Source organism: Dermacentor andersoni, chromosome 3, assembly GCF_023375885.2.
Source record: "Dermacentor andersoni chromosome 3, qqDerAnde1_hic_scaffold, whole genome shotgun sequence".
Lineage (NCBI taxonomy): Eukaryota > Metazoa > Arthropoda > Arachnida > Ixodida > Ixodidae > Dermacentor > Dermacentor andersoni.
Window position 1 is genome coordinate 443289 of NC_092816.1, and position 15958 is coordinate 459246.

General features: G+C 48.1%; 1 protein-coding gene across 1 annotated transcript in view; it reads right to left on the reverse strand.

Annotated features, from left to right (window-relative positions):
* LOC126520649 (kinesin-like protein KIF12) overlaps positions 1–15958 on the reverse strand; it is a 421689-nt gene that overhangs the window by 328833 nt on the left and 76898 nt on the right. The window contains exon 4 of the mRNA XM_050169444.2: positions 11684–11811. Within this exon, the coding sequence (XP_050025401.1) occupies positions 11684–11811 (128 nt within the window). The remainder of the gene's footprint in view (positions 1–11683; positions 11812–15958) is intronic.

Sequence of the window (15958 nt, forward strand, 5' to 3'; positions counted from 1 at the left end):
CCGCGAATAAGTCATCGACCTTCGGCAACGGGTAACGTGTGACGTCAAGGCACGGATTCACTGTCACCTTATAATCGCCACAGAGGCGTATGCCACCGTCTTTCTTGATAACGGGTACCACTGGCGTCGCGTAATCTGATGTGGCGACGGCCGTTATGATGCCCATTTTCCCCATCTTCGAAAGTTCAAGCTCAACCGCCTTTTGCAGTGCGAACGGCACGTTTCTTGCTTTGAGAAACTTCGGTGCCTGATTAGGCTTGAAATACAGCTCGGCCCTTCTGTAATCATGCCTAACTCATGTTTAAATAGAGAGTCGTACTTTGCGATCAAAGCGTGCAGCCTTTCCTCTAAACAAGGCAGCTCTGACCTTGGCAGATGGTGGACGTTCCAGATTTTGCTCCACTCTAGCCTAATTGCCTGAAGCGATTCCCGACCCAGCAACGGCGGCCCTTCCTGGTCGACGACGTATAGAGGAAGGCTCGCCGTGTTGCCACCGTGCTGCACCTTGACTTGCACGACGCCTTTTGGGATCACCAGGGCTCCTGTATAGGTGCGGAGCTTCACTTCTGTCGGGTTGAGCCTGGCTGATGAAAGAAATTGGCGGTATTGTTTGAAAGGCATGACCGTGGCGGCGGCAGCTGTATCTAGCTCCATAGGGACTGTCACATCATTTACTTTCATCGGTACCATGATGGGCTCAATACTGGGAGCAGATACGCCCTTTACGGCTACCACCTCCGAGTGGGATACCACCGATAACGTTTTTACAGTGTCCTTGATGGGGCGTTTCCCACGCGACGTGCCGGAGGTGCTACGGCTAACTCGTTGCAGGTGCCCCCTTTTGTTGCACTTGTAGCACTTGTCATTTACGTGGGGACACGCTTTGCCGGAATGTTTCGGCGACCCGCAGCGAAAATATGCCTGCGACTGGACACTCGAAGTCGCCTGTACCTTATGCATGGGGTTGGCTGTAGACACACCTGTACGGGCTTCCGCAGTGCTTTTCGTTGACGCCTTCATAGCCCCAGCGCGCTCTACCGCTCTCTGAAACGTAAGCTTGATATCCTTCGTGAACAGCACTCGCTGTATATCCTCTCTTAACAAGCCACAGACGAAGCGATCCCGGAGGGATTCATCTAACGCGCTTCCAAGATCACAGGTTCGTGCTAGCTTCCGTAGCTCGGCAACGTAATCAGAAATGGACTCGCCTTCGACTTGCTGCCTCCTGTGGAACTTTGCTCGCTCGCCAATGACCGACGGTTTCGGCGACAGATGGTCCCCCAGGGTCTTCTTTAGTACCTCGAAGCTCTTGGCGGAAGGCAGCTCCGGGGCAACCAGCGATTTCAGAAGAATGTAGGTACTGGGGCCTATGATGCTCAGGAATGCATGTGCTCTGTCACCTTCGGGAACGCGGTTGACGATAAGAAACGACGTCAGCCGTTCTTCGTACGACGCCCAGTCATTCGTGGATACGTCGAACGGTTCCATCTGACCCAGTTCAGCAGCAAACTGCGTCGAACCTGCACTGGCTTCTTCGTTCATGATATCAGTCAGCGAAGAAAAGAAAAAGCAGCACTCTTCAATCGTCGATACTGAGCAGAGGCTGAATGCCGAGAACACTAGCCTTCCTTGACGCTGCGCAACTCTTCAAAATCCCATCCTCGTCGCCACGTGTTACGTTTTGCGCCAGGCGTGCCGGAAGGATGAGACAAGTTCCGGGTGAACGACGTTTATTGACCCATGCTTGTGGGTTGAGGCTCGGCAAGAAAGAGAGCCGCTAGCAAGGGGCACTCTGCTTTTAACACTTAGTGGCGCATGCGCACTTCGCAGAGTGCTCTTATCAAGATGAGCGCCAGCCGACTCAACAGGTCCATTACATTTCTTTTTCTTTACAGGCATGTACACACAGCCGTAGATGCACGCACAAACTCTACATGCACAGGTGGTGAACTCAAAAAGGTTCATTGCTGCACGAGAGGTTCAATGAGTAAGGACAGATGAACGCGATGAACACCTGTCTTGTAACAACAAACCATTAGTTGCAAGTCAGTGCTTGTTTCTCTATCATAGGTGTGTTGCTAAAACATGTTCACAGATCTCTACAGCAGCAATGACCAACCAACCAGGCCTACAGACATCAACTTCATGAAATTCTGAAATAATTATGCACAAAAATACAAATACAACACAATGTAAAATTAACAAAAAAGAACTGAGGAGCTTTCATATGACACAAGCAGACAAGAAAACGGAGTAAAGCATAAAGGAAAATAACTGTATATAGTTTTATTTCTAATGCCGAGGTCACAAGGAGAAGGGAAATGAAAGTAGACGAAATACAACTTGCCACTGGTGGGAGCTAAACCCAAAACAAATTGAGCTACAGTGAAGGCCATTCCACCATCAATTCCCTAGAATGTTTACGTGTACTAGATTAGGCTCTGGGAGTGTTGTTGCACAAGTAGCACTGGCTAACACCACCAGAACGAGATCTAGTACAGGCACACATATGCTCAAGAAAGTTTGCAGAGGGATAGCCATTGCTGCAGCTGTATTGGTAAAGCAACGCAAGCATAATACAAAGGCTGTGGGTTCGCCTCCCATCAATGGGAAGGTAACTTTTCATCCAATTTCATTTTCCTCCTTATTTCTCCATTTTATTAGAAAGTAATGAAATTCCTCAATGGTTTGCTTTGTTTCATTGTGTCTTGGCTTTATTATACAAAATGTATACAATAAAAAACATTAATTTTTGAATTTACTACTTGCCTCAATTTAATTTTCATACCGAGATGCTTATCCTCACTGACTTCCCCCATATGTTTGAGCAGAGAGACAGCAAAAGTTCGAGGTCGTCCTGTGGTTTGCATCTATTGACTGCACTTGAAACATTGCCCAATTCCTCCAATATTAACTGACTCTCATCTTTCTTTTTCCTTTTCCTCCCTCTTGACGTCGCTTCAGAAGCAATGCTTCCCAACGTGTCGAGCTTGTGACTGCCTGCTCAAGCCAGCGACGCCTGTGACTGCGGCCTGCTGTCGTGTGCCTCGGAATTCTCAGGAACTAGCACTTCTTGAAGCCCCGGGGGATTCAAGAGATTCCAAAATGTCCCGGGACTCCACAGAATCGTGCGACGTCGAAGACAAAGTCGATGCTGGCGCTTGTGACTCTTCACCTGACAGTGACGGCACTTCAAGCGTTGCCAGATCAGAAAACTGGCACATCTTTGTTAAGATGTCCGCGGCGCTTCCCGCCTCCCTCGATGGGGGCACTGGTGGAAGGTTCGCGGACATCCTGCATGTGAGCGTAACAACCTTAGCACATATTGTCAATCTGCAAATAATATGCCGGTCTGAGTGCAAAAATACGTAATGGCTCAAGTCAATCCACATTTGTTTTAAGGTGTCATTTTATTAGAGAACAACGCCCAAGCTATGAGTCAGTTTTGTGAGGACGAAAGTGGCTTGCATACATAACCAGAATGAACATTTTCTGTATGCGTTGAAGTGTAGCTTTTGTATTATATTTATTTTTATGCTTCTTATGGATTTAAACAGTTCTTATGAGATCTCCATGCCTAAAACCTAGTCATACCTTGTACTTCAAACAGTGCATGATATCTGGAATGTTTCAGTTTCGAAATAATTAGCAGCAAGCATTCCACTACATTTAATCAGTACAACCACTTAATAAAATTTATGTTGAAAGACCTACGCTTGTACTTTCTAAACATAGAGTACACTCTAAAAAATGTTTACACCCTTTGGGGTGTATATCTGCCACACAACAATAATCATCTGCCTTCTTACGTTTCCTTGCTTGAAAATGCCGCGCCCGCTACTTTCCTGTCGGCAATGCTATGTCATGCTGATAACGCGCATGCCGTTCGTTACTGGGAAGTGCCGGGCTCGCAGCCTTAAAGAAAGGAATTGCGGACAAGACCGATGACGTTTATTGTTGTGTGGCAAGATACGACTCAAAGGGTGTTTTTCTTAGAGTGTAGTAGTATTGTTACGTCTTCCTTTAACATAAGGCTCTTTGCTGTTAGAGTTTTTCTACATGAAATGTTCTTGGCTTGTAACTTTGTTTTCCTTTCATTTGTTTTTAAACTCCATCTCACTCTAAATTGTTTTTCTTAATTGAATGTATGTCTAAACACAGTGTGAAGCTGTGTACGTAGCAGTCAGCGTATTTGCTGTTTGTATTTAGGAAGTTATGTATAGTCATGTTGGTCATCTTGCCATCTGCCTTGTGAAGGGCGTTTTAGCTCAGTGAAGCTGATTTTAGCGCGCAAACCCTTCCAGAAGGTTTCTTAAAGCTAAGCTATCTTTGCTTCTTTGGAATTTCCCACCGCTGCCGCTGCTGTCTTGCCCAATAGATCTTACTGAAGGCTTCGTACTGATATTGATGTAGTCGTTGAACCATTGTCATCCCGGCTGACTACTGGCTACTGACCAGTACCAGACATAGTGCAAATACCGGATATAATAATGTAACTAGGTCGTGGTTCTCGCATGTAAAATTCCAGTAATCACTTTATGCACAGTGAAAATGTGTCTAACTGGATCGTCTGGTCTTGGAAATTTTGCTAAGCAGGAACATAGTTCTCCACAAATATCGTGAAAGCTTCACTTAAACCAGTAACCACAGCGCTTGGTATTCGCAGAATAACCGCAAGCAGATAATTAGGTAAGGACACTGCTGAGCAGACACAAAAACAAGCATTATCAATTACACAGCTGATAATGTCGTTGAAAGGTGCATTTATTCATACAGCATGAGGGCACTGAATGAATCCTTGAGCAAGCTAGGTAAAATTCGAGGGTCTGCGATGAAGCACAGATTTGCACACTGCTGTCAAGCAACAAAATGCAAAATTAAAACTGTTCATTGCAGTGCCTAAGACACACGTGAATATAGCAACGTTCAATACTCGGCTAAATACTGTCCATTGACTTGCATGCTGCCTTCTAGGATCAGTGCACAGAATTAAAGAAAACTTCTTGCATCTTTTGTGTTTTGTTTTTGTGTGTGCACCATGCAAGGCCTTTCTTTTTATTCATCTTCCTAGTTTGTATGTGATACTCTCTGTACTTCTGTCTTATGCATTATTAAGTTAGGTTTTTATGTGCTATTTTACTTGTCATTTTGTACCTATATTTCTGCTTTCTCTGCTCTCCACTGCAAGCTTGTGGGTACCTAAATAAATATATATACAAAGCTATGCTTGTACTGCTTATATGTCCCCTTACCAGATCACATTTAACGAAACATGCGATAATCGGAGCAGCGATGCCGCACAAATCTTTTATCGCCAATTAGACAAAGCTGAATATAATGCATACTGCGCGTCGATTTACTTGCGTAAGCACAATTTTGAGTCGATCGCCATAAATTCGGTGCATCGCAAGCTATAATATAAACATACGGCATCAGCGGTCGACGTGGTAAAGGGAAAGCACTAGAATCCCGTGTTTCATTTTTAACAAGGCGGCTAAGATGGAAACTTCAAGATCACTTATGCTCTACACTCCATTGTGTAGCGCAGGAACATCATCTCGTGGGAAAAACAGCCAGATGGCGTCGTCCTGAACGTCGTCTGGCACGGCACGGCTCTTTTGTTTCTGAAGCGTCTTCCAAGGCATCGAAATTTATTCCCCAAGGAATTCCATCACCTCTGCAGCGCTGTGATAACGTCATCTGCACAGATGAAACACGTTTTCTACATCTGCGAGTCGGCTGATGAGAGCGCCAGCTTATACCGGTTCCAGACAGGCTTTCGATAGCGATCGAGCGCGATCAAATTTCTCGATCACGATCGGTTCTACGCAGATTGCGCAGTACAGGTAATCGTGATCACAAAATCCGAACCCGATCGGGCTCGATCGCGACTGAAACTGCTGCGGTATGACGCCCGTACGAAATTCCGCGTGCTCACCTGTTGGGCAGCGTTGGGCAGGACGATCCACGAGCACCTCGTCATGTGGGTGTTCTTGTGGTGCTTGTGTTTCACCTGACACCAAAGCGCAGGTCGAGCCTCAACGCAGGCGATCAGCGCTTCGCTGTTGATCGCCTCCATAGCCTCTGTACTCTAGCGACACGAAACCAAAACTTCAACAACCTTTCCGAACCGCTGGAAATGTACAAGCGGCCCACGTGACGTCGGTGCACAAGCTGCGACTTCCGTCGCGTACGCTCAAAATGACGCCCAAGATCAAGACCTCCTTGACGCGCTGGAAACCCGGATACAGTCTACACAGATGTCGCTCGATGTGGTGCTTACAAATACGCCCTCGCAGTGGTAGGAGCGGCCGCAAATCAAGGGCTTGTGACTTCCGCCACGGCTAGAGTTGCATCTGCGAATACCGCAGAAGCTTCAGCCATCGCGCTAGCTATTAAAACTAAGGACGCTCTAGGACAATCGTCGGTAACTCTAACAGATTCCTAAGTCGCATGTAGACTCTTCCTCACCGGGAGGCTACCACACAGCGCCACTCACCTATTAGGATCCAACCTAACGCAGAAACACATGATCATCTGGTGCCCGGGTCACGCAGGACTCGAGGGCAATGAAAGAGCGGACGGCGCAGCTCGTGCTTTTATCAACCGAGCGGCCGACCACTCTGACGAAAACCCCTTTTTACCAAGAGACATCCTTGAGCACCAGCGGCGCGAGCGAAGAAAGTACACTCGACCACGCCCTGACCTATCCAGGCAGGACTCTTATGACTGGCGCCGAATACAGACGCACCCATTTCCAAACCTTTAATTGAGAGAGAGAGAGAGAGAGAGAGAGAGAACATTTATTCGAACCATCGAGGTGTTTGAGCTTGAGGTCGAGTGGGTGGTGTCCTCATTCCAGGACTCCACTGGCCATGGCTGCTCGACGTACTTGCTGGACGAAAGCTTCTTGACCCGCCGGGGTATCGCCGGTCAGCTGTACCTCCCACCGCTCAAATGACGTGCTAGGCGTCTTTAAGTGTTGAGGTTTGCCCCCGCACTCCCACGAGATGTGAAAGAGTGTAGGGCGTGTGTCGCCGCACCAGGGGCAGATGCCGCGATATGTATGTGGGAACATTTTACTGTATCTGTGTAGGTTTGGAAATGTGTTTGTCTGAATAAGTCGGAGAGCTACGGCATCTTCAGTGCAGAGCTTTCTGTGAGGCGGAGGATAAATCCTGCGGTTGAGTCGCTGGATCTCGAGTCGGTCGCAGTAATTGGACGGCAGGGGCATGAAGGTAAAGGGTGGGGTTGATGAGACGATTCGTCTTGCCCCGCTCGGTTGATTAGCGCTCGAGCTAGGACGTTCGCCCTTTCGTTCCCCTCCAGACCCGCGTGGCCCGGCGTCCACGTGATTTGATGGTATTCTTGCAGCCTCGGGCCTAGAATCTGAGCCGCCAGCAACGGTGTTCGTCAGTTGGTAAAGTTACGGCAGGCCTGTTGCGAGTCGGTAACGACATGGACTTCCCTGCCTACCCTGTCTTCTTGCTTTATTACCAGCGCCGCGGTTATGGTCTCAGCCGCAGCTGGGGTCTCTGATCTTACGGAGGCCGCGAGGGTTAAGGAGTTGTCTGTCCAGTTCACGGCGGCTACCGCGAAGAGGCCCCCTACAGGGTACGCCGCCACGTCCACGTACGTTACGTACGGGTCACCCTTGAATTGTCGGCGCTGTCTGTTGACGCGAGCCTTGCGTCGTCCTTCATGGAGTTCATGGCTCATGTGCTTCGGTATCGGGTTCGCCTTGATCTTGCCTCCGACCTCAGGCGGGAGTGATCGTTGCCCATCGAGGGCACGGAGCTCCGTTGCCGTTCCGGTCCGGTGGAGGATGGCTCTGCCCGCCGCCGTCTTCTGTAGTCTGGTCTTTTGCGAAGCGATAACCGCGTCCGACAGCTCAGCGAAGGTGTTGTGGATCCCAAGGGCCACTAACTTCTCGTTTGAGGTGGTGACAGGGAAACCCAGCGCCGTTTTGCACGCGCCTCTGATGATGGCATCGACTTGTTCTTGGTCGCGTTTGTTTAACGAGTGATAGTGATACGGCATGCTATACGTTATTCTGCTGATCACCAGAGCCTGGACAAGGCGAAGCGTGTCCTCTTCTCGCATGCCCTTGCGACTTCTTGTAATTCGTTTTATAATCCGCGAGATCTAGTTGGTGGCAGACCTTAGGGTTTGGATGGTGTGGGAGGCTTTCAGGTTGCTTTGGATCCAAAAAAAATGGCTGTGGCTTAGCTAAGGTTAAGCCCAGGATGCGAAGCATACTAGCCTTTATTTTAGTTGTTGAACCACTGTTTAGCCTGGTGAACTGCTGTTGCTTGGCTATATTTGGTTCGGCTAGACGAAGAAACAACTCATGCGTTACTCTGCTTCGCCTTCAAGAGTGGAACGCGACAGCGTTCCCGTCGACCCGCCAAGGGGTGTAAGACAATGGGCTGCGGCGCAGCGACTACGCGCGCCGCATTGGACGCGGTGAGCGTCGAGCAACGCAGCGTTCGGCGCGGCAACGAAATGCGCGCCTGAGCAAGCGACGCACGCCTGAGCCTTAGAAACAGCTCGTTTCTAAGGCAACACCGCATTCACTAGAGGCGCTTTTGTACCGCTTTGAAGCATCGTACTCGTGGCTCAGTGCAATAAAGAAAAAAAATACTTGTGGCTCAGTGGTAGCGTCTCCGTCTCACACTCCGGAGACCCTGGTTCGATTCCCACCCAGCCCATCTTGCAAGAGTTGAGCCAAAGCCACCTAGAAACATGCGCAGCTGCTTATATACCGCCGCGACGCCGCGAGCGACGGCGCGAGTTGGAGCCCCGTTTCTCCTCTGTCGTGACGTCACGGTGTCACGTGGTATGGCATGGGGTCAAAGGTAATTGAAGGCGACACCGCCGCGCCTGAGGAGCTGGGTTGAGCTCTAGTAATATGCTTCGCATAAAAACCCAGAATCCTAGTCTTATTGCCCTCCGTGATCTTCTGGCCCTCAAGATAGAGGTCGATAGGGCCGGAGGACTTGTAGATTCCTCCTCCGTGCACCCGGATCACCTCGGACTTTTCGGGCGCATTACGCATCCCGCTAGCTGCCGCAAATCTCTCCACGGCCGTCGCGGCCTCTTGAAGGGTCGCCTCTTTTCGCGCTAGGGAGCCCTTGGTGGCCCAGAGCGGGATGTCGTCTGGGTACAGGGCGCAACCTAGGTCGGAGATCTTCCGCAGCTCTTTGGTTAGCGCTAGCATCGCGACGTTGAATAGAATCGGGGAGATTATCGCCCCGTGCGGTGTTCCTTTGTTCGGCACGCCGATCGTATCCGATCGAGTCTGGCCTATTCCGGTGGTTGCCGTGCGGCCCGTCAAGAACTATTTAACGTAATTAAAGATGCGCTCCCCGCAGCTGATGTCGTTCAGTCCCTTGAGAATGGCCTCGTGAGAGATATTATCGAAGGCCCCTTTTAGGTCGAGTGCGAGCAGGAGGTGTTCTCCTCCCTTCGGGATGCCCTTGAGAACTTCTTCACTTAGGATTAGGAACGCATGGTGGGCGGGAAGAGGTCACCGTCCTCAATGTAATGTTGGAGGCGGGTTTCGATGACCCTCTCGTACATCTTGCCGAGGCACGAAGTCAGCGAGATGGGACGCAGGGCGTCGATCGCGGGCTTCTTGCCGGGTTTGGGAATGGTCACGATTTCCGCGTGTTTCCACTCGTTCGGTACGTGGCCCTTGCTCCAGAGTTCCTCGTTTAGGTAGTAGGTCAAGTCCTGGATGTGCATCGGGCTCAGGTTTCTAATCATGGCATTGGTGATTTTGTCAACTCCGGGAGCAGTGTTGCGCTGTGAGGCTCGTGCCGCGGCATACAGCTCTTCCTCCGTGATGGGAGCGTCCAGTTCTGGTCTTGGTTCACCTTCATATTTTAGGAGGCAGGGTTGTATGGGGTCGCTACCCAGGTATCTGGCTTTTAGGGTGTTAGGGTGTTAGGGTGCCATTCACACAACGCTGTACAGCGTTCGCTGTCCTTGGTGCGGAGGCCGGCCAACTCTCGCCCACATTACGTGGGACTGCCAGAACAGGCCACCCAAAATGAATACACCAAAAATAGCCGGCAAACTTTCCGGAAGGGGGCAGTGGGAGACTTGGCTCGCCAGCGAGGATCGGGAGATGCAATTAGCGCTCCTCGACCAAGCACGGCGGACCGCTCAAGCCAGTGGGGCCCTGGACTAGGGGCTCCAACCACTCGCTTTCTGCATTTTTTTTAATAAACGTTTTGATATATATCCTTGACGCGCGCGATTTCTGCACGTCTGACCTCTCTAGACGCGTAGGACAGGCGCGCACGGCCTCGCAGACGCGTGGCGCGTAGCCAGACGCGCACGATTAACCATGTGTGGTTGGGCAGTGCGCGCCCGCGCGTGCTTCATCTCCAAAGCGATCTGCTATGTTTGCGGAGTGCGCGTAGTGCCGGTAGGTTCGTATGAGCTGTGCTTTCGACGTTTCGTTCGCGTTGAAGCGGGAGATGCACGAAGGTCAATTCGATCGCTGCTGCTGAATTTGTAAGTAACATAAACACATCTAGCTTGATGAGCACGGAAACTCTCTGTCAAAATGCTGGAGTGAGGAATCGCTGCTGCTGCCGCGATTCCTCACTCCAGCATTTTGACAGAGAGTTTCCGTGCTCATCAAGCTAGATGTGTTTACGTTACTTACAAATTTCAAATTCAGATTGCTTGTAATGTATGTTTGTGCGATTGTACTTGTATGTTCCCACCCTGCTTAAGATCTTGTAAAAGATCGTAGTATATATATATAAAAAAAAGGAAAAGCAATGTTTACCTGTGCGCGCGTAACACCGTGCTTGTTAATTTTGTTAAAACACGCTGCCGAGTAATTGTTTTGAAACCACGATAGAATGTGTAAGTGCGACTGAACGAGGAAGCAGACAGAAAGACACACAGAGACAGCGCTGTCTTTGTGTGTCTGTTTTTTTTTCTACGTCCTCGTTCAGCCGCGCTTATACATTAGATCATTGTTAATTTAGTTAGTAAGTGAAAAGTTTACGAGTTTATGCGGCCGATAAAACAACTATCCTTACTTCGTATAGCTACCTACAAATTTGCTATCGCAATCGCTGCTTCACCTTTGGGGCGAAACTGCGACTTTTCCATACATCTTCATCATCTTTTTTTCTCTTCCTCGAAACTTCTCTATCTCCCTTGCAGCGCTACCTGCGCTTTAACGGATCGTGTCTTATCAATCTCTTCCCTGCTTGTTTTCCATCAATACTCTAAGCGTCTTTCGCTTATTTCGACTGCTGATCGATTGACGCTTCCGCTCACTTTAAATCCAAACGCTTCTGGAAAGTATACGTTACCTACAGGTCTAGCTGGGTGAATGCTTTCCCATTCCACTAGGATACGGGTGGTTTTCATATGTTTTGCTGCAGCGTACACATGCTTCATCTAGCTGGGTAGAGTGTCGGGCTCGACACGCGTCCGGCCGGCGCCTTCATGTGTAGACAGCATTCACGGGACCACCTACAGATGGTGCTACCCGGTGCGACCAAATACAGCGAGTTGGTAGCGCATGCAACTTGCGATCCGACACCGCATTCTGTGGACGCCTGTTGGGAGTGTATCAGGTGCGTCTCTTAGTGCGAATAACCGCACGACGGATCGCGCACAATATCGCACGTGGTGTCTGCATTTCACTCACCCGTCAAGCGCCATGTCGATGAGACGCTTGATGCCGCAGTGCTCGAACACGTCCTCCTGTGTCGCCTCCGGTTCGAACACCACGGTGAATGTGAACAGCTTGGTTTGACCACTTGCTGGCTCCTCCACCTGTTCGCGCCAACGGCGAGAGGTTGTGTTGTGGCCCTGCTTTCGTACCTGCTCTCCTGGCACTTGAGAACTTGAGTTTCGCCTAGTTGGTATTTACTGCATGTCACACCGACCGCCTATAAAATACCAAGATAGAACACAACACGACGACACTGGCGGCATTCTTTCACTGTCTTCGTCTTTTATTAGCGGTGAATATGACTTGAATGCATTTCGACAACATTATGTGAAAGCTCACCTACTTTGTAGATGAATAAAATGCCAAGATAGAACATAACACGACGACACGGGCGGTATTCTTTCACTGTCGTCGTCTGTTATTAGCGGTCAATATGACTTGGATGCATTTCGACAACATTATGTGCAATTATGCAAAAAAAGAGGTGAGGCGTGCAGACAGGACACAAGAGTAGAGAAGTAGACAACACGATAGAACGCACGTGTTGTCCACTTCTCTACGCTTGTGTCCTATCTGCACGCCTCACCATTGTTTGCATAATGAATCTTTACCAACTACCTCAGCTTTCTGTCGTTCTATTATGTGCAAGCTCACCTAGTTTGTAGATGAATAAAATACCAAGATAGAACACAACAGGACGACACGGGCGGTATTCTTCCACTGTCCTCGTCTTTTATTAGCGGTCAATATGACTTGGATACATTTCGAAAACATTATGTGGAAGCTCACCTAGTTTGTAGATCACACTAGGCCTAGCGATACTGTAGTAGGCAATCCCCATTCAAGTTCAATTAATTTCTTCGTATGCAGTCACTGAGCATGTGCTGGTGGGCTAGTTGGTTAAGCATGATTACAAAGACGGCGCCGAATAAAACAACACACGAAGAAAGGAGACACGAGACAAGCACGTAGGCGCACTAACAACTGAGTGTTTTATTTCTTGACATAGTAATATATAGCTGCTGTCAAGGATCAAAACAACAAGAATAAACAGGGCAGTCATCTGCATCGCACAAGGAACCCAAGATACAGAATAACTTCTAAGTGTCGCTCTCAAGATACGCCAGTTCCTTTGTCGAAAGAGAAACTGAGGCTTCACTGATACAATCAACACCACGCTTCTTGATCTCAAGCGCTTCCAATATCTCCCTTGTCAGTTGATCATCAGCTCTGTTCAAAACACAGGTTCTGTCAAAATCTGGGATGCACTTGTGAGCTTTACAATGCGCACTTACATGACCGGAGAGCTGGTTTTCCGTCTTATATCGATGCTCATGCAATCTGTCATCCAGACATCTGCCCGTTTGGCCTACATATGATGAACCACACGACAAGGGAGCCGAATAAACTGCTTTCTTTACACATCCGACATGTTTCTGCCCATGTTTTTTTGCGCACACCTGTTTGTTTTCCCGATTTCCTGCGTTCACTTTGGCACACATCAAACCAAGACGTTTCGGAGCATCGATATAAGATGGAAAACCAGAACTCCGGTCATATAAGTGCGCATTGTAAGGCTCATAAGTGCATCCCAGATTTGGATAGAACCTGTGTTTTGAACACAGCTGATGATCAACTGACAAGGGAGATATTGGAAACGCTTGAGTTCAAGAAGCGTGGTGTTGATTGTATCAGTGAAGCCTCAGTTTCTCTTTCGACAAAGGAACTGGCGTATCTTGAGAGCGACACCTACCCCCGTATTCACAAACGCACCTCGACTTGACCCTCCACTCGAAATGCTCCTTGAGGGCGGTTGTTCATTTCCCAAATCGCCCTCCACTTGAAACGCGCCTTGAGTGAAGGAAAGCTCGAGCGCTTTACTCCAGAATCTCAAGGTAGCCTCGCAGCTACCTTGAATCGCTCCTCGAGTGAAGTTAGTGCGTAAACATGGCTGCTTTGCGATCTGTCACTCGCCTCGTCAGCTTTTTCCGATGGGCGCCAGTTGCCTCCGTAGCTTTTCTTGGGGTAACCATGCTGTGCATTCTCAAGGGCTGCGTTTGAGGAACTGGTGCAGTCGTCTGGAGCGCATCGGCAACGAAATCGTTTCACTGCGGCGCCGAGACAGATCGGTCGTCCTGTCAAGAAGACTGCGAGCTAGTGCAGTGACTGTCGTCTTACTCCGTGCATGAGCCAATTGATGACCTGCACCCGGGTATTCTTCGTGCCAGCGCTCCGAAACTACTATCGGCGTCAGTGCATTCACGTGTTTCTCGCGGCTCATCGTAGAAAGCCGCATCAGTTCAAGCACGGCGCGATACATAACTGAGGCGGACTTCGAGCTTGTAAAAAGAAAACAGCTACGACGATTCCTGTTATTAGTGCGTGTATTGCCTGTGTGCGTGTGTTGCTTGCGCGAGGGCCGTAAGTCGCCCCGTCGGCGCTGTTTGTACTCGGGCAGATCATCACTGCCTACGCTAATCCAAGGACAGCGAAGCACACGGCAGCAAAGCGAACATCTCTGTAATCGAGCAGGTGCGCTCACTTTAATTTTTGGAATTTTCTTTAATTTGATGCGGCTAGTTGCGCTAAGGAAAATAAGAAATGTACTGTAATTTCGCGCTGACCGTGTGCAGTTGGTGTAATTTAAAGTCATAAGCAATAATTAGTGATCCTTGCTTCAAACCATTCAGTTTAATTAGCTTGTCATCCCTATGAAGATCCAAGCTCAACGAGGAAGTCACCAACCATGAAATGGCATTCAGAATTATACCTGCACGTATGCACAGGTTAATGTAATGTTTTGTTCGAATAAAAGAGACAAAATGACAATACAACAGAGTAGAGTTTCCGTGCATCACATTATTTTTTATTCCGACAAATAAAGGTGTAGCAGTCTAGTGACAGCTCCTAATACAGACAGTGCTAGCAAGTGGTAGCTGATATATCTCGTACACCTTTCTTGCGAACATTCCAGCCCTCTATAGGGTTCATTATTTAAGTGTTAGATCGCTGTATGTCGGTCTTGCTGCGCAAGCGGTAGACCAGCTGAAGAATGTTTTTGCAAATAAAAATAAATAAAGACAGTATGAGCTAATTAATGTAAAAAAAGATATCGTGCTCTAGAACACAAAATTCTTAAACGAATGTATTATTACGAAATGTAAACGAAAGACAACGAATACAGCACCTAAGCTAGTTTTCATGGACCTTCTTTAACGTCATTGTATGTTTATTACCAACCCCTTCTCTTACGCAGGAACCAGGTTGCCAACAAACGCACGAAGAGCAACTGCCTTTCCAACTGTGCTGTGTGTGCTGCGCTTGCATTGGTGTGCAAGTGGAGGAGAGCTCCAGTTAATGTCCTGCTGCACTATAATAGCCGTCGAAATCTTCTGCTTAAGACATCTGTCACCTTTCTGACATCCTACCAGCTCAAACATCACCACTAAAAGCAGTTTGACTGCATGGATTTGCTTTCATAGACACGTTGTAGCTGAAGTCATTGTATTTTTCATCCAGATGTCCTTTCTTCAGTCATATATATTAAGACAGTATGCAGCCCTTAATAATTTCTGGTCAATTCAAGTGCCAATTTTTTTCTAAAACAATAAATTAACATTATTCTCTCCTGTTTGTACTTTGATAGTATGCAAAACAGCGTGAACTCTTATCCTACAAACAGAAGCAGTAATGAAGGAGTATTAAGAAAGGGGGTTAACCGAGGGGCGCGATTTTTAATAATCATATCATGAGAAGCCAACAAGCAAAGTCACCAAATACAACATAGGGAAGATTACTTGTACTTACTAATTGAATGAAAGAAATTATAAATTAATAGCAATGAAAGTGGATGAAAAAACAACTTGCCGCAGGAGGGGAATGATCTAGTTCTAGTAGTAGTAGTAGTAGTTCGTTCTAGTAGTAAAATATAAATACACAAGAAAGTGGGTGGGAAAACGGCGCCGCGGTAGCTCAATTGGTTAGAGGATCGCACGCCTATGGCAAGTTGTTTCTCATCCACTTTCATTGCCTTTAATTTGTCATTTCTTTTATTCAATTAGTAAGTACAAGTAATTTCTCCTATGTTGTCTTTGGTGTCTTCGCTTGTTTGTTTCCAAGGATATAAACAGAAGGAGTAGTACTGCTGACAAATATATTCCAGAATAAAACACCATCTCTGTTCAAGTGTGTAGCCTGTCGGGTGTAGCCACCCGACGGCATGCAGTGGTACGGAATGCAGTGGTAAAT